Genomic DNA, 27,179 nt, shown 5'->3' on the forward strand with positions numbered 1-27,179 from the left:
AGAAATTTTGGTTGAGGTTAAAGGTCTTCAAAAGATATTTACTTGAAACTTTACACATGCACTTAGGGTCATAATTGGAGGGTCATAATTGTATGTCACTGACCAAGTTCCATAACTCTATCTTGCATTAAGGCTGATTCATATCCCCTTTTCTACTAAGTATCTTGGTTAATGTTTACATGCAAGTTTTACATATCTCAATAACTATTACAGATATTTATTTAAAACTTCACATATGCATTTAGGGTCATAATTGTAGGTCACTGACAAAGATCCATAATTCTATCTTTCATTTAGGCTGATTTTTCTCCCCTTTTTCAACTTAGAAATTCATGGTAAAGTTTTGTTTGTAAGCTGTTATCTCAATAACTACTGAAGGTTTTGTGCCTTTTTTGGGACAATTTTATGCATTCATAATAATAAACAGTGATTTACTTGATAAAACATCTTAATAACAAGCCTTTGTACCTTGTCTGTCAAATTTATGTAATCTGATAGGTAATTAGTATTATTATACTCAATAAAACACCCTTGTGACATTACCTTCCGAATAGTCAAGCCAATACTGTATAATTGGATTCTCTGTAAGGCCTATAACATGAATTTATAAAAAAAAATTTGCCCTTTTGTGAACTTAAAAAAATTAACATTATCAAGGCTCTTTTACTATCAAGCACTAAGAATAGTCGAGCGTGCTGTCCTACAGACAGCTCTTGTTGTTGTTGTCATCAAGCACAGTTGATACACTCTTAAAGCTATACTTTTGGAGTTATGCCCCTTTTGTACTTTTGTCAAATTGCTTATTAAGTAGAATGATTTCAAAACTGTGAATAATATCAACATGAAACTTGAATACTTGATTATCATCACAATGCACAATTGTATGACCAGGGACATTATCCTTTTAGGAATTATGTCCCTTTGTTATTGATAGCTGTTGCCTTGAACAAGCATTAAAAATGCTTGAGGTGCTCTTGTTATTCCATGTATTCCCAGCATGACTGGTACTGGTTTCCTTGTTTCTCACCAAACCTATTATAAGAATACAACAAAAGGATTGCTTAAATCATTAATCACTCATAACATAAGATTTTAACATTAAAAAAAATTCTGACAAAACTTAAAACATGTGTAGTGCTAATATTTCAGAAGAATGGATGATGCAAGTTTTTTTTTAATATTGAAGAACCGCTGACATTGTTTTATTTAATTCAACTAAGTTGTTGTTCAAGTCTATGACAGGTTATGGATGTGAAGGAAGTTGTCTATATATTTCATTCAAAGCAATACAGCTGTAATACAGCTTCTTTGTTTCTCCACACCAACATACAGCCCCTGGTCTCTTCAGATCCTGCAGCACCACCTTTCCTGTAGAACAATCTCCTGATATCTCTTCTATAACATTTCTGTCATCATCACACACAAAGACAGTACCATCATCTGACAGTGACATTCCTTTAGGATCACTCATACCACTATAACTACGAATCACATCACCTTGCCAGTTTAATCTTGTTACTGTCTTCATGCCCCAGTCAGATACATAGATAGAACTTCTGTTACATGTGATAAACCATGGATATTGGAAAATATTTTTTCCATCAATTGTTGTCAGTATAGTGCCATTCATATCAAAGATCTGAAGTTTTGCAGGATGATAGAATGACACAACAAGTTTACCTTGATAACAGCTTATACCATGACATTTCCCATCAACCTTCACAGTGTGCTTCTTTATGAGTTTGTTTGATGAGATTGATATAAATTGTATTGTCTGTTTGCCAGGAAGTGTGACAGCAAGGTCAGTACTGGTTACCGTGGTGATATCCCATGGTTGATCATCTAGTTGTAGTTGATCAGACACAGATTGACTGCTGGTATCCACCATCTTTACAGCTTTGTTATTGACAGTCAGTGATGATAAGAAGATCAGGAGTCAGCAGGGTCATCCCTGTTATCCAGCACTCATATTTCATCTTTTGATGTATTTACACAGATTTTTCCCTCATGTGAAGATTGTCTAGACTTTATTTGTACAGGTTGACATTCTGTATTTAAAGTTTTCTGTGTCAGTGTACCCAGCGACTTCTCTGTTTTAAACAAATTTAACATTACATCATTTGATTGAAAGTTGTGCTCTTTGATATCATTTGATGAGAGTTTTAGTAGTTTTCCCTCCATATCTTTTATTGTTTTCTCTGCAAGTTTCAAATCAATGAAGAGTTTGTCAGCTTGTTTTGTTCTGTTGAGCTGTTTGACTTTGTCTGATGATATCTTCAGAGATTTGGTTATATCTTCACATGCTGTTTCTACTGCTTTCAGATGTTTGTTGTTTTCTTGTTCTATGACTTTAGCTGCATCTTCAGCCTGTCTCTCAAGTTCATCTAGTCTTTGGTTGATTTCTTGCCGAAACTTTTTAATGTCTCCTATGACATCTTTGAGAGAGCTGTTTGATTTGTGTGTCATGTTCTTGACATCTTTTAATATCTGTTGAAATTTGTCAGAAGTGGTATTTAATGCATTCAAGATAACTTGATATTCTTTGCTGTCTATTATATCACCAGAAATGTCTGGTATATAGTTGACTTTGCAGGATGAAGCTTGATGTTCAAGGGTAACACAAACACTGCAGAGAAATTCTGTATGATCAAAGCAGTAGAACTTGATAATTTCTTTTGGATGTTTACCACATGGCAAGGTCAAGTCATCCGACAGACCTGTGTGAAGGGATGTTGAGGGTTGCTGCAAAACTTTAGGCATACTTGTTGCATCCAGAAGTGTATGCTTTTTGGTAAACTTGTTTATCCTATGGGCTGTAAAGCATGTGTTGCAAAGGTGTTCCTTGCAGTCAGTACAGTAACCATGGGCAGGGAGTCTAGTTCCTTCCTCGTCACAAGGTTGACAGTAAATTTGAAGATCTTCATCTGATGCCATGGATGTTGTTGATGAAGAAAATTGTTTTGATGCTCTCTTTCCTGAGACTGCCATGTTTTACCTAAAATGTTTTATAAAAACATTTCTATGTATTGCATGTTTTTCAAATGTCCTTCAGTGAGTACATAAAACTTGAGATTCATAGATGATTTGAAACAATGGAAAAGTCTAATTAATTTCTAATTTGACCGCTTTTGATTTTCGAGTCGCAGGGCTAAAGGTTAAGGTCATATCGACTGCGGTCAAAACAGTTTTTGACTAATAACTTGACAATAAAGGGGCTCTTGGTTTCTGACTAATAACTTCACAACCCTTAGGCTCTTGGCCCTCAAATTTCACATGTGCATCAGTCTTGACTCTTAATGATTTTCAGGCTGAGAGGTCAAAGGTTAAGGTAACTGTGACCTTGTATTTTAAAACATTGTACATGTTGATAGTTTTGTTTATATTTCTTTGTTCAAGTCATGCTTACTAACCACCACTGCTAAGGTGTTTCTTCACCATACCATTACATAATCATTTACTTTTCATATCGGTAAATAGGACAAAATTAAAAAGAAAACTACTTTTTATGCCCCTGGGAATATAGTAATTGAACCGTCTGTCTGTCAGTCCGTCTGTCTGTACGAGGTTAACCTAGAACGGCAAGTTGGATTTTCTTAAGTTCTGCCTGTACCAATAGCTTCATAATTTTCACACATACTAATCCATACAAAGTGTATGATCTGGGCAAGCTTCCATTTGCACCAAGTTATGGCCTTATTCAGCACTTAGAAAATGAATAATGGTTAACCTAAACCGGCAAGTTGGAAATATCTTATGTTCTATCTGAACTAATGGCTTAATAATTTTCATATTACTTATCAATACAATGTACATGATATTGCCAATATATAAATGTGCCATCCATTTTCCCTGTATTATTTCCCTTTTTATCACTTTGAAAAAAAGGGCCTTGTATGGTTTACCTATTCCGACAGGTTGGATTTATAAAAGAATTTGACCTAATTACTAAATTTATTTAATGATATCTTTCATATTTGGTAGGTGGGTACCTTTAATGGTCCTCTAAGTTTTTTGTGGAGTTAAGTGTCTTTAGGTCAAGGTCATGGTCACTTTTGTTAAAAAAAATAAATCTAAACATTTCTGCTCATAACCCTTTATTTTTAAGTTAATGTTTTTCATGTTTATAATAGTCATACCAAGGGAGGTCCTCTGCCTTTTCCTTTAGTAAGGGGTCACCCATTTGGGTCAAGGTCACCAATGTCAAAAATATATTTTTTACACTGTTACAGGTGTATTAACCTTATTCTATCGGCAGATGTCTTGTATATTTTGTAGGAACATAAAATTGAGGTATTCTCATTTGGATGGAGATATGGGTCAGTTGGGTCAAGGTCACCAGTGCTAAAAATAGATTTTTACACATTTGCTCATACAGCATTTATTTATTGACAGATTTCTATTAAATTTTGGTAGGAAGATAACTTACATGGTATTCTTCCTTTGGATGGAGTTAGGGGTCAGTTGGGTCAAGGTCAACAGTGCTAAAATAGATTTGTACACTTTTGCCCATACAGCCTTTATTTTTTGACAGATTTATTTCATATTTGGTAGGAAAATAACTTGCATGATATTCTTCCTTTTGATAGAGGTAGGGGTCAGTTGGTCAAGGTCAAGGGTGCCAATTACAGATTTCTACACATGATTGGTTTTCTTCCATACAAATTAGCTATTTCACTCTCTAAAGTTAAATTATTGACAACAGTCAGCGCGAAGGCATTTGTGTTTATCAAACACAGATTCTTGTTTTATCCTAGATCAATGTAGACTTCTTGTCAAAATGGTTTTTGACTAATAACTTGACAACCAATGGGCCCTTGGCACTCAAACTTCATAGAAGCATTGGTCTTGGTCACTTCATTGATTTTTTTAGAAAAACATGTTTGAAGTAATTTTAACTTGAAATAATAGAGTCAATTTTTGATTGGCATGACTGTTTTGCCAGTTTACCTGTCAGCTATATGGACAATTTCATGTTTGTTCTCAAAATCATGAAAATTACCATCTCAGTATTGGATCTCCAAGGGACCGCATTGCTTTCAAATTATGAAAGCTCGCCGATGATTGGTTGTTTGAAAGACCACGAGAAGGTTACTGTTAGATCTTAATGCTAGCGTTTACCTGTCAGCCAATGGACAATGTCATGTTTGTTTTGAAAATCGTGAAAATTACCATCTCAGTAAGCTATTAAAACAGGGCTACCGCTATTATAAATTACGTAAATATTTTACAAAATTTTACAATCGTAACTTTGATTTAATTTCAAAATTCAATAGTGATCTAAAAACACTTCTGCGACAAGGGATTAGCCAGCCTGATTTTTACGGTGATGTTGTTTACAAACTTCGTAAGATCTTGGGTCATTGTAATTTTTCTGTTGTGTTTACTAAAATTATAAAACGTTTTATTAAAAGGGATTATGACCCTACTATCTTAAGACATACCGCATGCTTAGTGTTCAACCCATTTACAGTTGGACACTACGCTTTCCTCTTTTGATTACATCTGACGGGCCAAGTGGGAGACTATATGATGGACAGTTCTTAAAGCCCTTTGGGACTGAATTGCCTTAATGTTTGTCTTCTGTCTTGCTTCGTCGGGCCCTTGTAGGTGATTTTCTTGTTGCTCTGTCTTCCTTTAAGACATCGAGTACTTTTGTTATGGTCATTGGGTTTACTTTTATATGTTTCTACATGATCATTTTGGTGTTTTACTTATTTAACCTTTTGTAACCATAACAACTGTTAGAATTTCACTTGGCGGGGATTCATTTTATTTACACTGTCTCGTTTATAGGAACATGGTGGGGCTAAGAGCGAGGTTTGGTGCACCATTAACCGGTTTAAACTCCCCAGTAGTCATTATTATGCTGCTGACCGTTCCAAGGCGGCGCCCCTCTGTGTTCCTTAGATGTATGTCTATGTTGTTTTATACTGATTTGGTGACACTTTTGCTCGTGTCTCTTGTTGTTTCTCGTCTACGGTAAGTATCTTCCCTTGTCCCTAGTTTTTATTTATTTTATTTCCCGCCCCCCCCCCCTTCCCCGTGTCTCATGTCCCCTTCCCCTGTGCCTTTTGACTTAATGGGCCTTATATTAAATCATTTATATGTTTTGTTTTAGTTCCTTATAAGTTACTAATTATGTATTCTGATGTAGTGGTTTGCCTGCCCGTACTCTGCCTTGTGCCCTGTCCTGTTTTTCTATGGAGTCCTCCTGGGCTCCTTGCCGCTGACGCTTGTTGCTGGGTCGGATGGGGGCTGCGTTCATTGAATGCCGCCTTTCCTTGTCGATCTTGTTTATCATATTTTTTGGTTCTCCAAGAGATAAAATTAGAAATTGCATTGTTTTCAAAAAAATGAAAGCTTGCCAATGATTGGTTGTTTGAAAGACCACAAGAAGGTGACTGCCTATGGGTGAATGTAAGATCATAATGCTACCGTAATTTTGCAGCTGACTTTAATTTGATTGCTCTGAAACTGCAAGAGATACCAACAAGAAACTACTCCTCTGTGACCAAAACCAATTTAGGGGAGCATCACTGTGTTCGACTGGCTATTGTTAACTTAAAACTGTACATCTGATGCTTAAAAGTGTATTTCAAACATAATGTTAATATTTAGATATGAAGAATGAACAATACTTTATTTCACTTTAAAGTATCCACCCATGCAAAACAGATGAACAGAATAACAAATTATACAATGTTATAACATACACAATTTTGTATTTGTTTATCAAATTTTTGTGTATCAATATATATTTAACTTCCTTTTTTTAAAAAGCATAATAATAAGATAATAATGTGTTGCCTTTAGAAGACAGTCATTTTTTGTAGACATTTAGAAATTAAATAGAAATAAAGTACCTTGAAAAAAAAAGTATTCCTCAAATTGTTTCACAGTTTTTAAACGGAAATGTGTTGCTGTTGATTTTGGATATGTGGAATTTGATCGTTCTTATACTGATAACAAATTTACTAGTTTAAACCAGTAAGATACATGTTGTATCAGTTGTTTATTTAGTTGATGAAGTGTCTTAGTGTATGAGAAAATTTAAAATGAGAATATTAGCGTTGTGGTTTTCAATCAGTATTATAACTTTTCAGAATATAAAGTCCTGATTTATGAAAATAATATTAAAAGGACCGTTTTTAAATCAGTCAAACAGTATTTAAATACGGTGGAAATTCAGCAGGTTATTGGCGAATATAAATCCAGTGTAAACAGTATTTTATTAAGATTAAACTTATAACTGTACACATGATGCTTTAAAGAGTATTTCATACCTGATTTTAATATTTATACACAAAGTGCTCAATGTAAGCTTTTGTGGGCATCCATCGTCTGTCAGTGCGTCGATCGTCAACTTTTTAGCTCACCTGTCACAAAGTGACATGGTGAGCTTTTGTGATCGCTTTTCGTCCGGCGTCCGGCCGCCTGGTCGTCCGTAAACTTTTACTTTAAATGACATCTCCTCATAAACCGCTTAGCCAATTTCATCCAAACTTCACAGGAATGTTCCTTTGGTGGTCACCTTTACAAATTGTTCAAAGAATTTAATTCCATGCAGAACTCTGGTTGCCATGGCAACCAAAAGAAAAAACTTAAAGTATCTTCTTCTCAAAAAAGCAAAAGAGCTAGAGCTTAGATATTTGGCATGAAACATATTTTAGTGAGTCTCTACCAAGTTTGTTCAAATAAAAGCCCTGGGGTCAAAACTGGCTTCGCCCCAGGGGGTCATTGTTTTTCCATATATGTATATAATAAAAACTTTAAAAAATCTTTTTTTAAAAAACCCAGAGCTAGAGCTTAGATATTAAGCTTGAAACATCTTCTAATGGGTGTCAACCGAGTTTGTTCAAATAAGGGCCCTGGGGTTAAAATTGGCCATGCCCTGGGGTCATTGATTTTCCTTATATGTGTATAGTAAAAACTTAAAAAATCTTCTTAAAAAACCCAAAGAGCTAGAGTTAAGATACTAAGCATGAAATATCTTCTAGTGAGTGTCTACCAAGTTTGTTCAAATAAAAGCCCTTGGGTTGAAATTGACCCCGTCTGTGGTTGGGGGTCATTGTTTTTCCCTATACATGCTATATGTGTATAGTAAAATCTTAAAAAAATTCTTGTAAAACCCCCTTAATAGCTAGAGCTTAGATATTTATCATGAAACATCTTCTAATGTGTGTCAACCAAGTTTGTTCAAATAAAAGCCCCTGGGTTAAAATTGCCCCCCCCCCATATACAGGTGAGCGATCTCAGGGTTTATTTGATTTACTTTTAAATATACACATGTGGTCTATTGCTGCACAAGCCAAGTTCGGGCCCGCTTCGCGAACCCTGCCTTCACTTTCCTTATCAATAGAAAAGTCATGTCTAACTTTTTCAGATGAAACTGCTCTTGGGATGTCAATGAAATTTCATAGGAGTGACCAGTACCTTCCCTAGTTGTGCATATTGCTGGCAATTTAATACACTAATCGCTCTTGTTTATCTTACAATTACATTTATCTCCACTATAGTCACTGATACTTTTAACACATATACATGTAGTATTCTTATATTTTAACTCATTGATTAAACAACAACAAGCAGCTTATACTTAATTTTATTGATGTAATCTGTTTAAATATAAGTGCTATAAAATGATATTTATTGATGTAATCTGTTTAAATATAAGTGTTATAAAATGATATATAGGACAAAATCTTGGGAACAGGGCAGGTATTGTAACATAAAATATAAACAGGGCATTTGATGATTACAAAAGAAAACTCACCAGTTTTATCATATCATAATGTACTTGTAAAATAAAAGATGAAATGTTTTATTGATATAACCTATTACAGTCAATTTATCAATGTAAACAAACAAAGTTTTCATTTTTAGCTTGTCTGTTTTGAAAAAAAATCAAGGTTTTTTTGATTGCTGAATTGTAGTTGTTGTTGTTGTCATCAAGGCACAGTTGATACACCGAGCATTTTTAGAGTGGCATTATTCTTAAAGCTATACTTTTGGAGTTATGCCCCTTTTTTACTTTTGTCAAAATTGCTTATTAAGTAGAATGATTTCAAAACTGTGAATAATATCAACATGAAACTTGAATACTTGATTATCATCACAATGCACAATTGTATGACCAGGGACATTATCCTTTTAGGAATTATGTCCCTTTGTTGATAGCTGTTGCCTTGAACAAGCATTAACATGCTTGAGGTGCTCTTGTTATTCCTTGTATTCCCGGCATGACTGGTACTGGTTTCCTTATTTCTCACCAAAGCTTTTATAAGAAAGGATTGCTTAAACCATTAATGACTCATAACATAAGATTTTAACATTAAAAAAAAATTCTGACAAAACTTAAAACATGTGTAGTGAGAAGAATGGATGACGCAATTTTTTTTTTAATATTGAAAAACTGCTGACATTGTTTGATTTAATTCAACTAAGTTTCTGTTCTAGTCTATGACAGGTTATGGATGTGAAGGAAGTTGTCATATTTTGCATCCCCAGTATAACTGCTATAATACAGCTTCTTTTTTTCTCCACACCAACATACAGCCCTTGGTCTCTTCAGATCCTGCAGCACCACCTTTCCTGTAGAACAATCTCCTGATATCTCTTCTATAACATTTCTCATATTATCACACACAAAGACAGTACCATCATCTGACAGTGATATTCCTTTAGGATCACTCATACCACTATAACTACCTATCACGTCACCTTGCCAGTTTAATCTTGTTACTGTCTTCACGCTCCTGTCAGATACATAGATAGAACTTCTGTTACATGTGATATACCATGGATATTTGAAAATATTTTTTCCATCAATTGTTGTCAGTACAGTGCCATTCATATCAAAGATCTGAAGTTTTGCAGGGTTAAGAAATGACACAACAAGTTTACCTTGATAGCAGCTTATACCATGACATTCCTCATCAACCTTCACAGTGTGCTTCTTTATGAGTTTGTTTGATGAGATTGATATAAACTGTATTGTTTGTTTGTCAGTAAGTGTGACAGCAAGTTCAGTACTGGTTACTCTGGTGATATCAAATGGTCTAGAATCTAGTTGTAGTTGATCAGACACAGATTGACTGCTGGTATCCACCATCTTAACAGCATTGTTATTGTAGTCAGTGATGACAAGAAGATCAGGAGACAGCAGAGTAATCCCTGTTATCCAACACCTGCATATATCTTTTAATGTCTTCACACAGATATTTCCCACATGTGAAGATTGTCTAGACTTTATTTGTTCAGGTTGACATTCTGTATTTAAAGCTTTCTGTGTCAGTGTACCCAGTGACTTCTCTGTTTTAAACAAATTTAACATTACATCATTTGATTGAAAGTTGTGCTCTTTGATATCATTTGATGAGAGTTTTAGTAGTTTTCCCTCCATATCTTTTATTGTTTTCTCCGCAAGTTTCAAATCAATGAAGAGTTTGTCAGCTTGTTTTGATCTGTTGAGCTGTTTGACTTTGTCTGATGATTTCTTCAAAGATTTGGTTATATCTTCACATGCTGTTTCTACTGCTTGTAGATGTTTGTTGTTTTCTTGTTCTATGACTTTAGCTGCATCTTCAACCTGTCTCTCAAGTTCATCTAGTCTTTGGTTGATTTCTTGCCGAAACTTTTTAATGTCTCCTATGACATCTTTGACAGAGCTGTTTGATTTGTGTGTCATGTTCTTCACATCTTTTAATATCTGTTGAAATTTGTCAGAAGTGGTATTTAATGCATTCAAGATAACTTGATATTCTTTGCTGTCTATTATATCACCAGAAATATCTGGTATATAGTTGACTTTGCAGGATGAAGCTTGATGTTCAAGGGTAACACAAACACTGCAGAGAAATTCTGTATGATCACAGCAGTAGAACTTGATAATTTCTTTTGGATGTTTACAACATGGCAAGGTCAAGTCATCCGACAGACCTGTGTGAAGGGATGATGAGGGTTGCTGCAAAACTTTAGGCATACTTGCTGCATCCAGAAGTGTATGCTTTTTGGTAAACTTGTTTACCCTATGGGCTGTAAAGCATGTGTTGCAAAGGTGTTCCTTGCAGTCAGTGCAGTAACCATGGGCAGGGAGTCTAGTTCCTTCCTCGTCACAAGGCTGGCAGTAAACTTGAAGATCTTCATCTGATGCCATGGATGTTGTTGATGAAGAAAATTGTTTTGATGCTCTTTTTCCTGAGACTGCCATGTTTTACCTAAAAATTTTTAGAAAAAAACATTTCTATATATTGCATGTTTTTCAAATGTCCTTCAGTGAGTACATAAAACTTGAGATTCATAGATGATTTGAAACAATGGAAAAGTCTAATTAATTTCTAATTTGACGGCTTTTGATGTTCGAGGTGCAGGGCTAAAGGTTAAGGTCAAATCGACTGCTGTCAAAACAGTTTTTGACTAATAATTTGACAATAAAGGGGCTCTTGGTTTCTGACTAATAACTTCACAACCTTTAGGCTCTTGGCCCTCAAATTTCACATGTGCATCAGTCTTGATTCGTTATGATTTTCAGGCTGAGAGGTCAAAGGTTAAGGTAACTGTGACCTTGTATTTTAAAACATTGTCCATGTTGATAGTTCTGTTTATATTTCTTTGTTTAATGCACGCTTACTAACCACCTCTTCATACCATTACATAATCAGTTTTATTTACTTTTCATATCGGTAAAAAGGACAAAATTAAAAAGAAAACTACTTTTTTTTATCCTAAATCAATGTAGACTTCTTGTCAAAATGGTTTTCGACTAATAGCTGGACAACCAATGGGCCCTTGGCACTCAAACTTCATAGAAGCAGTTGTCTTGGTCACTTCATGACCTCTTTGATTTTTGGGTCAAAATCTAAAAGGTCTAAAATCTAAAAGGTCAAGGTAACATTGATGCCAAAATGGTTTCCAACCAATAATTCTAGAACGCATAGGCCCCAACTGTAACTCTGTTGTTCCTATTTTTGAGTAATTGCCATTTTAAAAAAAAAAATCACACTTTTTCCAGGACATAACTCTGTAACTCAATCTGACTAAAGTTCAGATCTACTTATTTCTTCCATGTAGATTTGATGAAGACTGTGTATGTTTCGCCTTCTTAATAATTTGGATTTCCAGAGAAAGCTATTTTCAGCCATGCAATCAAACCTGTTTTTACAGATAGGCATTAGAAGAAGTATCAAAGTACCGTTATCCGTCGAAGTTATTCAAATTGTTGATTTTTGTTAGAAAAATATGTTTGAAGTAATAAATAAACTTGAAATAATAGAGTCAATTTTTAATTGACAAGACTGTTTTGCCAGTTTACCTGTCAGCTATATGGACAATGTCATGTTTGTTCTTGAAATCGTGAAAATTACCATCTCAGTATTGGTTCTCCAAGGGTTAAAATTAGAAACCACATGGCTTTCAAAATAATGAAAGCTGGCTGATGATTGGTTGTTTGAAAGACCACAAGAAGGTGACTGCCTATGGGTGAATGTTAGATCATAATGCTAATTTTGCAGATGACTTTCACTAGATTGCTCTGAAACTGCAAGAGATATCAAAAAGAAACTACTCCTCTGTGACCAAAATCAATGGGGGGGGCATCACTGTGTTGAACCAGCTCTTGTTAACTTAAAACTGTACATCTGATTCTTAAAAGTGTATTTCAAACATAATTTTAATATTTAGATATGAAGAATGAATAATACTTTATTTCACTTTAAAGTATCCACCCATGCAAAACAGATGAACATAATAACAAAATATGCAATGTTATAACGTGAAACCCTCTTGTAAGCATTTACATTAATGTGGACATTGGTTAACCTTTCAAAAAATATAATAGCTTATTATTCTCTTCAAACTTGGTTACTTGTTTATTGTCATGAAAATTCAATATTACTTTTCAAAAGGGCAGATAATCCTAAAATTATTTTATAACCAAAACAATGTATTCACTTTAAACTTGAAATTCTAGTAGACTATCAAGCTTGGGCAGGTAAATCTGCTTAAATCACATTTGCAGAATTATACTCTATATATTTCTGTTGATTTTATTGAATTATATAGCACTGAGTAAAGTAGATTGCTCTAACCGTCCACAGACAAGTCTTGTTACAAATATAAAAATAATTAAAAGGCATGAAAAAAAAGTCCAGAAGTTTTATCAAATTTTTGTGTATCAAGATATATTTAACTTCCTTTTTTTAAAAAAGCATATTAATAAGATAATAATGCTGTTGCCTTTAGAAGACATTTAGAAATTAAATTGAAATAAAGTACCTTGGAAAAAAAGTATTCCTCAAATTGTTTCACAGTTTTTAAACTGAAATGTTTTGCTGTTGATATTGGATATGTGGAGTTTGGTCGTTTTTATTTTTGAACTTCCATCACTGATAAGATAACAAATTTACAAGTTTAAACCATTGAGTTATCAGTTGTTTATTTCAGTTAATAAAGTGTGTTAGTGTATGAGAAAATTTAAAAATTGTGGTTTTCAATCAGTATTATAACTTTTCAGAATATAAAGTCCTGATTTATGAAAATGATATTAAAAGGACCGTTTTTAAATCAGTCAAACAGTATTTAAATACGGTGGAAGTTCAGCAGGTTATTGGCTAATATAAATCCAGTGTAAACAGTATTTTATTAAGATTAAACTTATAACTGTACACATGATGCTTTAAAGAGTATTTCATACCTGATTTTAATATTTATACACAAAGTGCTCAAGGTAAGCTTTTGTGGGCATCCATCGTCTGTCAGTGCGTCCATCGTCAACTTTTTAGCACACCATGGTGAGTTTTTGTGATCATTTTTTATCCGTCTGACGTCAGTAAACTTTTACTATAAAAGACATCTCCTCATAAACTGCTTAGCCAATTTTATCTAAACTTCACAGGAATGTTCCTTTGGTAGGCAATTTTAAAAATTGTTCAAAGAATTTAATTCCAAGAATAAATCTGGTTGCCATGGCAACCAAAAGAAAAAAACTTAAAGTACATTTGTATCTTCTTTTAGAAAACCTAAAGAGATAGAGCTAAAATATTTGGCATAAAACGTCATCTAGTCAGTGTCTACCAAGTTTGTTCAAATAAATGCCCTCCCGACCCCGGGGGGTCATTGATTTTCCTAATTGTATATAGTAAAAACTTAAAAAAATCTTCTTTCAAAAAGCCCAAATAGCTAGAGCTTAGATATTAAGCATGAAACATCTTCTAGTGGGTGTCTACCGAGTTTGTTCAAATAAAAGCCTTAGGGTCAAAATTGACCCTGCTCAAGGAAGTCATTGTTTTTCCCTTTATGTTTATAGTAAAAACTTCAAAAATCTTCTTTTAGAAAAACCTAAGAGCTTGAGCTAAGATATTTAGCATGAAACATCTTTTAATGGATATCTACCATTTTTGTTCAAATAAGGGCCCTTGGTTTATAATTGGCCCCACACCAAGGATCATTGATTTTCTTTCGGGGGGCTTTATATAGGTGAGTGATTTCAAGGCCATCATGGCCCTCTTGTTGATAAAACTAAGCATAAATGTTATTAGGCAACAAAAAATGACAAATTTCCAGCTTTATTTCTTAGTCAAAATCCCAATATTTTTGCATAAAATGGTACAGATATGAATAAACTTGCTGAGAAAAAAGATCATTTGAGCTTTTAAGAGAAATATGTGGAATTTTTTTTTTTTTAGAAATATTATTTTATGAACTGTTTTGTATAATTTTTCAATGATAGGGACAAGAGAGTTGACATTGTGTTGAAACTTGGAAAGTTAGTGGATAGCAACACCAACAGTACCAAGCTTGAAAAGGTATCTAATTATTATTTTGTAATATAATAGAAACTGGTCTCTAGTTGAAGAGAAAATGTGTCAGAGGTTGAGAAATTCAGTCGTTAGAGCTGAGGAGCAGAATTGCAATGGTCCTGGGTTTGAGTCCCAGTCAGCCTATTAATTTTTGTCATTCTGTGACATTTGAAAATGGAGAGAAAATGTGTAAAAGTGGCAGGGTAGCAGGTGGCAGGGTAGGTCAGTCATTAGGGCTGCAGAACATTATTCCTTAAGTCCCAAGTTGAATCATGTATGTTTCGTGATTGATATTGTTACTGTGTGTATATTTTTTTTTTTTTTTAATTGCGTTTATTTAAGGTGGCCGCCGGAAAGCCCATATGGGCGACCGTACACTCAAGTCGGGCCATCCTAGAGCGTCCCGCCGAGATTTTTCGTCGATTTTTTTCCAGCTTTATTGGTGGAGGAAGACCCCAGGTGCCCCTCCGGGCATTATTTCAGGCACGAGCGGGCACCTGGGTAGAACCACCGACCTTCCGTAAGCCAGCTGGATGGCTTCCTCACATGAAAGATTTCGACCCGAGTGAGGATCGAACCTACAGTGGTGAGGGACCTGTGATCTCAAGTCAACGACTTTAACCACTCGGCCACGGAGGCCCCCTTGTGTGTATACCACACTTGCAAAAAATTACATATGTATATATTAATGCAAATAAAACAATTTTCAAACATCAAAGAATATGTAAAATGTGTACTGCAAAAATTTGTGCACATTATATTTAATCAATAAATTACATGCATTCATTTCTTATTCGAAAATTTGACTTAGAATTTATAGAAAATAAATTTCTAATTACCTCCCTTTATTTACATGAAATGTTAAATGGGGTAATATCTTTATAAAGAATGCTTATTGGAATTTACAATATTGACAAATCTTAATTTGAGCATTATATTTATGAAATAAAACCATGAAAAAATTGTGTTACAGGATCTTTAAGTATCACAAAAAGTACTTTGCTAAAAAGAGGTAAGAATTACAAGAAGGGAATTAATTTAAACATATAAATTTATTTGAGCTCACTTGTGAAGGAGATTTGTAGCTTATTTCAATGACTCTAAATTCTTCTTAATGTAACTGAAAAGTACTGGTTTAAAGAAAAAAACATGATTGTGACTCAAATATATTATCTTTGCATTAAGAGCAATTACTTCCTTTCAACAGCAACAACAATAGCAGCAGCAGTTTTAGGCATTACTTACAGTTATATTTTGCTATATATATATAGAAACTCTTCTCTCTAGAGCTACACCTCTCAGCAATGATCAAAACTTTTTACTACCCAAAAGGTGTTGCTCTGCAAAGGCTATACTGTATAAAAAAAAACAAAAAAAACTTGTATTTTGTCATTTTAGGTTGTTGTAATATACAGAGATACAATAAAAGAAGAGCCAGATGTACAAAAGAAAACAGAGCTGCAAGTAGTCTTCATCCCAATACTGAAGTTGACTAATGTAGAAGACAAGAACAATGAAGTTTGTTGAAATTTTGTTTTCTAATTTTTATGGCATTGTATTTTAAATGGAGTAGGAAGTATTGACAAAATTTTTAGCTGAAACAAGCAAAAAATAAAAGGCTGTTGTTGCAGTTTTTTCATTCTTTGCATGTCTTTTTTTATTTTAATTGAATACTGTTGAACTTTGCTTACATGTAAGGATCGGTTTTTATATATGCAAACATAGCCAATTAATGGACTAATAAAATCCTGCATCATTAATAAAGAGTTAATATATAATTCTGACATTCACATGGAGATAATAAAAAAAATAAAGAAAACAGACAGAAATAATCTACAGATTACAGACAGCTTAAAAGCAGGGAATTTAACTCACTACAGTGTCGAAGCAGTACAATGTTTGCAGAAGTAGAATAATATGGCCCAGTCTGGAAGCGTGTTGCTTTAAACACATTGTAACTTCATTCTCATAAACATTTTATGTTATTTTGGTTTTGGAGTGATATATGTGGATATATTACCTGCTAAGATTTTATATCACCCGAGCCTTTAGGCGAGGGTGATATTTTATCTTGGCAGGTAATATATCCACATATATCACTCCAAAACCAAAATAATAATTTTATTACCCTTTCCCTGCCGAGTTAACACGATTTTAAAATAAATCATTGCTACATCAAATGAAACGTCGAAATAAGATTCCCTTTAGGGTACCCCTTCATCACGACATGACGTCACATAAATACATGACGTATTTTCTTTCGAATCTAACCAATGTAAACAAGAGAAAAGGAGTAGTTTGTTGAACGCACTTTTTTGGAATTAATATCAAGCTTTCACAAGGTCATATTTGTTTTTAATACTTATGACAATATGTATGATTTCTCTATTTTGGTAAATATTTATCTTTTAACAGTTAAAAAGTGCTTGTAAATCGGAATTTACATCGCGTAAAATCAAACCGTACGCGCATTGCCACAGCGCATGTTGGTACCCAACGGGGAAATTTAGTGTGTATATTACCCGTCTGGCTCGGTTATATCAATTTCTTTCGGGTGATCAATATCCAATCAAAAAGGCGGAAAAAATCTGGAAGGGTAATAAACTAGTATATTATTACATGTAGTATTTAATGTGTGATTCAACTATTTTTCAGTTACAAGAAATAGCCAAGGAAGTAATAGATGCTACAGAGACTTATGATGATAGTTTAGAGGAGATTATTTCATTATATCTCTCTCTAGTTGTCAAGGTGAGCCTTTCTTAACCAAATATTGAGTTGGCACTATAGTCTGTCCCACCAAATTTGAACATTCCATTTTTTATTAAATATAATAGTGAAATCATTTAAATTAATGTCTTGTTAATCCTGACATCAATATCTCTAGGCATGTTTTTCATTTTTTCCATAAAGTCAGTAATATGGTCAAAATGTTAAAATTATATTTTTTCCCATTGACTTACGTTGTAACCTGACGTGACGTCCATTTCAAAATGGCGGCGCCCATACAGACGTCATTTAGGGTTCGTCTCACAATTATGTACTCGGAGAAATGTACTCGGTAATTATAAAAAATTGATTATTCTTATTTACTTACTGATCCGCTTGATAAATTATAACACACAAAGATTTACATAATTATATAATTACCATATTTTATATTCTTTTTAAGAGAAAAAGAGCAATATTATGAAGTGATTTGATTTGATAGCTTTTCAATCAAGCGCGTATGTTGAATACCGCAACGCGTCGTAAGGGAACGGGAACAGTTAGCTAGAAGACTGAAAAAATGGTTCTTCGCTAATGTTTAATTAACATAATTCTGTAGTTGTCTGAATACTGTCCATTAGTATGTATCACGTCTATTTAAAAATAATTAAATTAACCAGGTCCGATGGGATACAAAAATATGTTACCCTTCTTATTTCGGGTGCGATGTTCGTGCGTTAAAACTTTTCGTAGGTTTTAACTTTCACAACAGAAACCTGACGTATATAAATCGCCAACAAATATAACATTAGCATGCAAATCTGACAAGAAATATATAAAAAGGAACTGATTCACTATATGTTTAGTATTGTTTTGCACAGTGTCTACTTTAACTAGCTCATTTGCTAATGAGAGAACACAAACTCGCGTGCGAGGAACAATGTAAATTATTAGAATATAAAAATGCTTTCTAGTTTGAGCAACCAAACGTTGGCCTATACACTTTAAGCTTGTAAATACAGATTAATTTTCCGTCTCATAATTTAACAAAATGTCCAGAAATACCGGCAGTGTTTGATATTATTAAGAATAAGATTGAATTGGAGCGTTTAATCAGGGACAATAAGTGTTTTTTTTTGTAGACTCAAAGTGTTACATACTATGTTAATATGAAGGGGATATCGAGTCAAAGAGAAACACAGAGTGATGTCCTTAATAATTATAGCCTTCCTAAAATTTGAAAATATTCAGTGAAAAAACAATAGCTATACTTTTTTGCGAGAGAAAATAACACCGCATAGGGTATATTTTGTAGCTAAAAGAGTAGGATTTACAGAACTCTTGAATAACGTGATAATTTGTAGGGAAATTATTTCTGAGAAAAATATAAAATAGTTTAAAAACATAAAGTCAAAACGAAGGTTATATGTGAATTAATGGAAGACCTGTATTCTGTCATATAGATTCATGCCATTAAGTGTGTTTAAAATTATTTAAATGTTATCAAAAGTTTTATTGTTAATATATGAATTGAAGGTGTACTTTTAACAATTACTGCAAAATCTGGGTACTGTATACAAAAATTATTTTAAATGCCATCAAGACAAATTTATCTCGCTTAAAATTATCTTTATGAGGTTACATATGCCTAACCGCCCTCTGCCAATGCCGCAACTGGAATCATCCATAAAAAGCGCGAGGCATTTTTGTTACGTCATATATTTCGTAAATTATTGGTGACGTAATAATGTTTTTTCGTCAGGAATCCATTTTTAATAGTTATAAACATTGTGCTGTCGAACTAAATTTATGGGCCGTTCTTGAATTATGGATTTGGAACATACTGGATTATGATGTGTTTCATTTACATATTTCATTTGCTAACCCAGATATCTGCACAAATGGAACAATGTTTTAATAATGAGACGGATTATGAAAAAATCTGGATCATCATAAGTGTAAATGTCATGCCATTCAGGAGTTTCAAAGTCTACGGAACTGGATATAAACTGGCAATGAAGTGATCTTCAGAATGCGAATTTGTCGTGACGTTTATAAAGATCTATTTCGAAACTCATAGGGATTCTATTCAGCTTAAAAGTAAGTGCTATTTCTAGATCTACTCCACAGACTCGATGATCTTGTTCAAGTTGTTGCTTGTTATTCATTTTTTAAAGTTTTCTATCATGCATTGCAACGAAACTGTTACATCTTGTAGATACAGCTTTGTAAAATAATCATGAAACAACCCCGAGAACATCATGTACATTTTAGAAACATGACACGTGCTTTCTCCCGTTCATCTTCAAATGAAGAGTACTTCGGCAATGGCTACGGAAAATAAACAACAGAGATTTGCCGTAGAGAAATGAAACTTTGCTTTTACAAAAAAATTAGACACTTTAGAGAAAAATCCTGAAAAATCTCGAGGGTGACTTTTTTTTAGTTTACAAAAAAGTTTTAATTTTTATTCAACGTGTTTTTATTAATTCATACCAGGCAAAAGTTCATTTCCATTTTTAATGGGACAGACTATAGACGCAAATGTAACATTGTCTGAGCGTGATTTTGAGATTTTTTAATTACTCCCATATATAAAGAGGATATTGAATGAGTGTAGTTTATACTAAATTTATTGAACGAGTTGAATAAAATCATATTATGTGAGCCTCTGGCAAGCATAATATTGTTTTATTCAACAAGTTCAATAAATTTAGTATTGCATCTACACGAATATAATATTCTATTTATCACATATATAAAATAAGAACAGTAAACTGTTAAAATGAGTAATTTTTCATAATGCGCTTATGGTGTAATGCTTACATTGGCGCGCTTTAACGCTATGTTTCTATATAGCGCAAATGACGTCACGTCAAAGTGTTATCACACTAGTGTGATATCCTTTTTATTAAATGGCTTTATCACACTCCTGCGCAACAGATTATGTGATAAACCAGTTTATCTTTACCCCCTTTTGATCACGATTTTATATAGTGTATTATAATAATTTATTTTTATCTAGAAACAAGTTGTCAAGGTTGTTTACTTGAAACCAAATGCCCTTCACTGTTGTGGGTTCGTATCACATCTTGGACTTCAGAGTCTTTCATGTCAGGAAGCTATCCAGCTGTCTTATGGAATATCAGTGGTTCTACTCAGGTGCCTCTATGTGCCTAAGAACATGCACAGAACCTGGAGTCTTCCTTCCATCAGTTAAGTCAACCAAAGAAAAAAATAGAGGTTACTATTGAAAGTTTTTTTTGTTTTGTTTTTTTGAAAATCATAAACAACTGTGTGTGGGTTAGGACCTTAATACAGAAAATTGATTACCTCTGTCTTGTCAGAGGAGGTGATTATTATAATCTATTTTAATTTACATGAATTAAATCTACTTTTTCAATTTTCTTGTTTTGTCATTCCAGAAAAACCCTACAGAAATAAACAAAATATGCTCAGTGCTGTACAAGAAGTTCCCAGACTCATCATCTGTTTTAGGGTATTCTGTCATTATCTTGCTGGATTCACTTATAGGTAGGTTTTGTTTTCAATTTTCTAAGAAAGTAAGAATTTTCAATTTGGAATTTTTCAAATATAACTTATGTAATATTAGCTTGTGCTTTGTGGGTTAACTGATTATCTATTCCTTAAATAGCAGTTTGTTGTGCTAGATAAACTATTTTTATCCTTCTTTGGTAATAAAATGAAATAATGCAAATGTCCTGCTGAAATTATAAAGCCATTAATCACTATCAATGCAATCCTGGTTATAGACAAAAAGAAATACTGAAGAAATTTTGTTATGTTTGCGTAAGTTATTTACAAGATTTAAAGATTTGAATTGTTTTGCATTATTGTAATTTGTTTAGAATTTAAAGCAACTGATGTTTTTTCAAATGGAGATAAATTCTTTTTGTGACATAGCACTCATCTGCCTTAGGGGTTGAGTGTTTGTAGTTTACCCTTCAGATTTCAGGGGTAAGCCATTTCCACCTTTATATATCTTGATATTGTTTTATTATAACTTGTGTAGGTGAGGAGAAGTTGTGTACATGTGAGGAAGTTGAGGAGAAATTAAAGTTATACCAGAGTAAGACAGGAGACAGTGACACAGACATATCTCTGATTGCACAAGGTTTTGTAGCTCTTTGTAGGAAGGAAAACAATAATGCTAGAAATATATTTAAACAAGGTAAATGTGTCCAAATTTTGAATTTTTACAGGTAATTATTTAGGCCAAATTTTATTTCAAATAAGAAAGAAATTGATAATGGTTTCAGATTTATTTTTTATAAACAATGTACTTCAGTGTGGTGTAAACATAGTTGTGTAAACTTAGTTGTGACTAAAAAAGCTCTTTAGACTACATGCATTATTAGTCACCAATGAGCACATATTTAGACAATTTCACTAGGGTCTTTTTGACCAACTTGTTAACTTAAGGTTGTTGTTTTACTTTTTGCCCTTACCACTTTGGGTTTAAATACTACTATAGTAGGGACTTTTGTTTAAGTTGCGTTAAGGCTATCCAGTGAGCTTATGGAAGGTCATTGGTTTTACTCAAGTGTGACTCCATGCGTGAAACAGTTCACAATAAAGAGTAAATGATATAATGCACAAAGAGGCACCTGAGCTTTGCCTCCACCAGTAAAGCTGGAAAGTCGTCATCTGACCTAGATGTGTTGTGGCGACAAGAAACACAAATAAATAAAAAAATTAAAAAAAGAAAGACATACGCTGTTGGCTGCTTAATTGTTTTGATATTAACATCCCAGACCCAGAAACAAGAAATGGGCAATTCTAAATTCAAAGCAGGACAAGTCCACTATGAATTCAGCAGTATATGGGTTTATAATTATGCTGTTTTATTTCAGTGCCAGACAGCTGTATGATGGTTTGTTTACCATATTTCCAAGCAGTGACCTGCCAGCATTTACATAGATATGATGAAGTTTTGATCCATTGTGAACATGGTAAGTTATTTTTTCACTAATTAAAAACAAGAATCAAAAAAGGAAATACTGTAAAAAAAAATATTTAAAAAAAAGAGATGGAAATTCATAAATGACATTGTTATAATATACCTGTACAGATTTATTAGTTAACAGTTTTTGCAAATTTTTAGCTCGACTATTCGATAAGAATAAGTAGAGCTATTGTAGTCACCCGAGCGTCGGCGTCGGCGTAACCACTTATGTTAAAGTTTTTGTAAAAGTTCAAATATTTTCAAAGTCCATTTACATAGGGCTTTGAAACTTTGCACTCTTATTCACCATCATGACCCCAACTTGTAGACAGGAGGAGGTAACTCTATCAAGCATTTTGACAGAATTATGCCCCTTTTTCAACTTAAAATTTATGTTTAAGTTTTTGTAATAGTTCAAATATTTTCAAAGTCCATTGACATATGGCTTTGAAACTTTGCACACTTGTTCACCATCATGACCCCAACCTGTAGACAGTAGGAGGTAACTCTATTAAGCATTTTGATAGAATTATGCCTTTTTTCAACTTAGAATTTACGTTAAAATTTTTGTAATACCTCAAATATTTCCAAAGTCCATTGACATATGGCTTTGAACCTTTGCACACTTGTTCACCATCATGACCCCAACCTGTAGACAGGAGGAGGTAACTCTATCAAGCATTTTGACAGAATTATGCCCCTTTTTCAACTTAGAATTTATGTTAAAGTTTTTGTAATAGTTCAAATATTTTCAAAGTCCATTGACATATGGCTTTGAAACTTTGCACACTTGTTCACCATCATGACCCCAACCTGTAGACAGGAGGAGGTAACTGTATCAAGCATTTTGACAGAATTATGCCCCTTTTTCGACTTAGAATTTACGTTAAAGTTTTTGTAATAGTTCAAATATTTTCAAAGTCCATTGACATATGGCTTTGAAACTTTGCACACTTGTTCACCATCATGACACCAACCTGTAGACAGGAGGAGGTAACTCTATCAAGCATTTTGACAGAATTTTGCCCCTTTTTCGACTTAGAATTTACGTTAAAGTTTTTGTAATAGTTCAAATATTTTCAAAGTCCATTGACATATGGCTTTGAAACTTTGCACACTTGTTCACCATCATGACCCCAACCTGTAAACAGGAGTAGGTAACTGTATCAAGCATTATTTTTTACTATCAAGCACTAGAATAGTCGAGCGTTGCTGTCCTACCGACAGCTCTTGTTTAAATTGTGCTCCTTGGATTTATAGGGCTTAAATTACTACAAAGAAAGAATCGCATTTTGACCAGGCCTAGTACGGAAATATCTAGAAGCTTTCATCTGTTGAGAGTGACTTCCCTTGTTGCTGTCGGGGACAAACTGTCACTTTCTGTTGCCTTGGATACAATAGAGAATGTAAGATATTTGTAATACAGAAATTTTCATAGACTTGAAGTGATTTTGTCTTATCAAATATCAATGATTAGATCAGAAAACCATTTTTTAACCATTCTTTTCTAATAAAACAAACAACAAAAAGCCCTATTGTATAACATTTCACATTTTCTTATTGACATCCACATTTACCAGTAAGTCTTCCATAAAACACTCATCAAAAAATAACTACATTTTATGTAAAGCCATGCATATTTTTCTAATGTATAAAATAAAGTGTATGTTGATGATTAAAAAATGAATGTATTATGTAAAAGAATGGATAAATAAGCATAAACAGGCCTTCAAGAGTAATGTTGATTTTGAACTGTTGTAAATTTCAATCTTTAATGTTTTGTGAGTTTTGATTTGAAAATTCATCTGTTTTCTTGTGATCTCTTACTGATAAGATAAAACAGGATTATTATTCTGAAGAAGACTGTGGCCAAAATGTAAATAATAGATTAATACAAAATTACTATGTTGGGAGTCAATTTTTATCCAATTAATGAAAATGAAAACATTCCTAAAGCAAATTTCTTTATTTTTGAATTTATAACAGGAACTTGATATAAGTGCAGAAACTGTATCTCTTTTGAAGGGACATATACATTTAAAGCAAGGAGAGATAGACATAGCAAAGGTATGTTGATGTTGTTTTTTTTGTCTGATTTTTTGTTTGATTTTAACTTCATAGCTTTCCTGGCTGTAAGTAGATCTAAGATGCATGTGGGTCCAACTAGATTAGGATGAAAAGTTTACACATGTCTACTGATGTAGTTATGCAAGTTATTTTGTGCTGGTTTGCAAGTATGGGACTTTGCCCTTATTTTACCAGAAACTCATTTCTCTTGGTGTATAGTATATTTTACTATGAAAAAGTGATCAATAATCCACTTGACCAATGAAAATTCCTATGAATATTTCTTAGAAATGTTCAATTTTTTAAAAAAAGTGGGGTAGTCGTTTTATAATTAAGGCTGTTTATACATGGTTTTATAAATTTTCATTATCAATTAATTGGCCTTTCACCATTTTAAGAGTCAATTTTTTGAAATATATTATTTATTCAACTCAACTTGACATAAAAAAATGTGCATAATGTCACTTTAATGTAAATTAATTTTTTCTACAAATACAAAGTATAAGTACTGGTACATGTATATGTTGATATGGACATAAAGTATAGAATAATATAATTATTAAGGTTATCATCATTAAATAAACCTTAAAACTTATCCTGTTTTGATTGTTTGTTCCACTTTTATTGTTTTTCTTGAATAATATAATTTATATAAGTAAAATAAACTTACAGACATGTATAGTTGGGGAGAGTGTTCAGAGAGTTGTCCTGGAAGGTCTGATCGCCCTGCAGGAACATAGATTCACTGAGGCCGCAGACAGGTATACTATAACAGTATTTTCATTGTTAATGTCATATATTGATACTTTCTATCTTGTGTAATGATATACCTGAGGTCAATCAGTATGCAATATGTAGATTCAAACATATTAATTTAACCTAGATTGTACTGGAACTAACCAGTACTGGTGTCATATGAAGAAACATGGTCGTGACCCAATTAGGGCTCAAACCCATGATCTCTGGGTTAAGAGGCAACCACCTTAACCACTAGGCCATCGGTCCCCTTTTATGTAGATATTTATTTGATATTAGATATTAACTTAAAGTCAAACAACAAAAATTGACTTATGACACAATGCCTGTCTTACACATGCTGATATGAATAATTCATTACATTGTATTGACACAGATTTGGAAATTTTATGCATAGAGATTAATGATATATCTATGTCACACATGTTTGACATGAGGGATTCCATAAACCACGGAACACATGGAATTTTTAGCAATCGTCCGGCAACCAATACAGATATAATTATCTGACCTTCTAATTTTTACCAGTCATGGTAGACAGTCCGACAGTCAGAAAGACCACATCTCAGGATTATAGCCTAAAGAGTTAGTGGGCAAACACTCACCTTTTCCACTCAGCCATAAAGGCCAGTGTTTGTTACTACATCACAATAAAGTCCAGTAATACAGTATTTTTCAGATCAGATTGTTTGTGCAAAGGAATAGTTCTTTGGTTTTGAAAATTTTTATTACATTAAATAAATTTGAAATATTATTTCAGCTACATTTAATGTCTAATATCAGTAAAGTTGATTTCACCTTCTATGTATTATTTGCTTCGATTCATTTAAGAAGACTAAGTAAATTTAACAGTTTATATATTTCATGATGTTCAGGTTTGAGAAAGCTGTAAAAATTGAACCAGAAACTGTCAGTCACCAGGTGAATCTTGCTAAATGTTTGTGGAAAACTGAAGACAGAAAACAAGAATGTTTCACTATATTATTAAAGGTTAGGTGTATTTCTTTATGTACAACTTGTCAGACTTTTGAATAACTTGATGTAATGAAACCAGTGTCTTTCTTAGTTTTAAATAGACTGTTATAATAAAAGCCGTAGCCTAGTATTAATGACAGTTGCCTCCCAGTTCAAGGTTAATGGGTCATGACCTTTTCTATTTATATGTCAACTGTATTGATTACTTAAGATTCAGAATTGAATTAAATAATCTGTCCTACAGTATAATGTGAGTTGATAACAACCTCAATATACATATATGTACAAATTATTTTCTTCCTGTCGAAAAGTGATCCTCAGAATGCAAAAACCTCTAGAGTTCATAAATTTTTTCAAAGAAAAATTTTGTGACAAATTTTGTTTGTTTGTTTATTTTTCTAGGCAGCTAAACAAGATCCTTACAACTGTGAGACATTCCTGTATCTAGGTCATTACTACAGTCAGGAAGCAGACGACAGTTCAAGGTCACGTAAATGTTACCAGAAAGCATTTGACCTTGACCCTAACAATGACGAGGCGGGGGAGGCTCTATGTGATATTCTGAACCAACAGGGAGAAGAGGTATTCTGACTTGTATCAGATCATTACAAAATACAGACAAACTTGCATTTAAAGACTACCTCTGATTAAAAACCACATAAAAAGGTTATGAGCATAGACCTCGTTCTCCGGTTGCCAAGTGGTTAATTTTGGTGGCTTCAAACCTCTTGTCCCTCATGACTGTGTGTATGAATCATGCTTGGAACTAAATCTACTTTTGTATAAGGAAGGTATCCAGCCAGCTTGTGGGAATGTTCTTCTCATCTGCCCCTTTGTAATTGAAAAAATGCATAAAGGCAAATCTGATGTCTTCCGCCGGTAAAGTGGGACAGTCACCATATGACTTTAAC

The 27,179-nt window shown here is 33.3% G+C and overlaps 3 protein-coding genes across 4 annotated transcripts in view; 1 reads left to right on the forward strand and 2 right to left on the reverse strand.

Annotated features, from left to right (window-relative positions):
• LOC132749631 (tetratricopeptide repeat protein 37-like) overlaps positions 1 to 27,179 on the forward strand; it is a 123,748-nt gene that overhangs the window by 70,029 nt on the left and 26,540 nt on the right. For both annotated transcript variants that reach the window (XM_060739476.1, XM_060739474.1), the window contains exons 6-15: positions 16,194 to 16,313; positions 17,451 to 17,546; positions 20,930 to 21,038; positions 21,538 to 21,696; positions 22,379 to 22,477; positions 23,731 to 23,876; positions 24,457 to 24,537; positions 25,210 to 25,298; positions 26,169 to 26,283; positions 26,671 to 26,850. In XM_060739476.1, coding sequence (XP_060595459.1) covers positions 16,194 to 16,313; positions 17,451 to 17,546; positions 20,930 to 21,038; positions 21,538 to 21,696; positions 22,379 to 22,477; positions 23,731 to 23,876; positions 24,457 to 24,537; positions 25,210 to 25,298; positions 26,169 to 26,283; positions 26,671 to 26,850 — 1,194 coding nt within the window. The remainder of the gene's footprint in view (positions 1 to 16,193; positions 16,314 to 17,450; positions 17,547 to 20,929; positions 21,039 to 21,537; positions 21,697 to 22,378; positions 22,478 to 23,730; positions 23,877 to 24,456; positions 24,538 to 25,209; positions 25,299 to 26,168; positions 26,284 to 26,670; positions 26,851 to 27,179) is intronic.
• LOC132749634 (E3 ubiquitin-protein ligase TRIM33-like) lies at positions 1,053 to 6,972 on the reverse strand. The gene is made up of 2 exons (XM_060739479.1): positions 6,864 to 6,972; positions 1,053 to 2,995 (listed from the first exon to the last, which is right to left on the reverse strand). The coding sequence occupies exon 2, from the start codon at positions 2,986 to 2,988 to the stop codon at positions 1,966 to 1,968; it is 1,023 nt and encodes a 340-aa protein (XP_060595462.1). The 5' UTR covers positions 2,989 to 2,995; positions 6,864 to 6,972; the 3' UTR covers positions 1,053 to 1,965.
• Positions 8,892 to 13,757, reverse strand: LOC132749633 (uncharacterized). The gene is made up of 2 exons (XM_060739478.1): positions 13,273 to 13,757; positions 8,892 to 11,216 (listed from the first exon to the last, which is right to left on the reverse strand). Exon 2 carries the CDS (start codon positions 11,207 to 11,209, stop codon positions 9,458 to 9,460), a length of 1,752 nt encoding a protein of 583 aa, XP_060595461.1. The 5' UTR covers positions 11,210 to 11,216; positions 13,273 to 13,757; the 3' UTR covers positions 8,892 to 9,457.

This window comes from Ruditapes philippinarum, unplaced genomic scaffold (genome assembly GCF_026571515.1).
Source record: "Ruditapes philippinarum isolate M1 unplaced genomic scaffold, ASM2657151v2 ctg1735_1_1_1_1, whole genome shotgun sequence".
Classification (NCBI taxonomy): domain Eukaryota; kingdom Metazoa; phylum Mollusca; class Bivalvia; order Venerida; family Veneridae; genus Ruditapes; species Ruditapes philippinarum.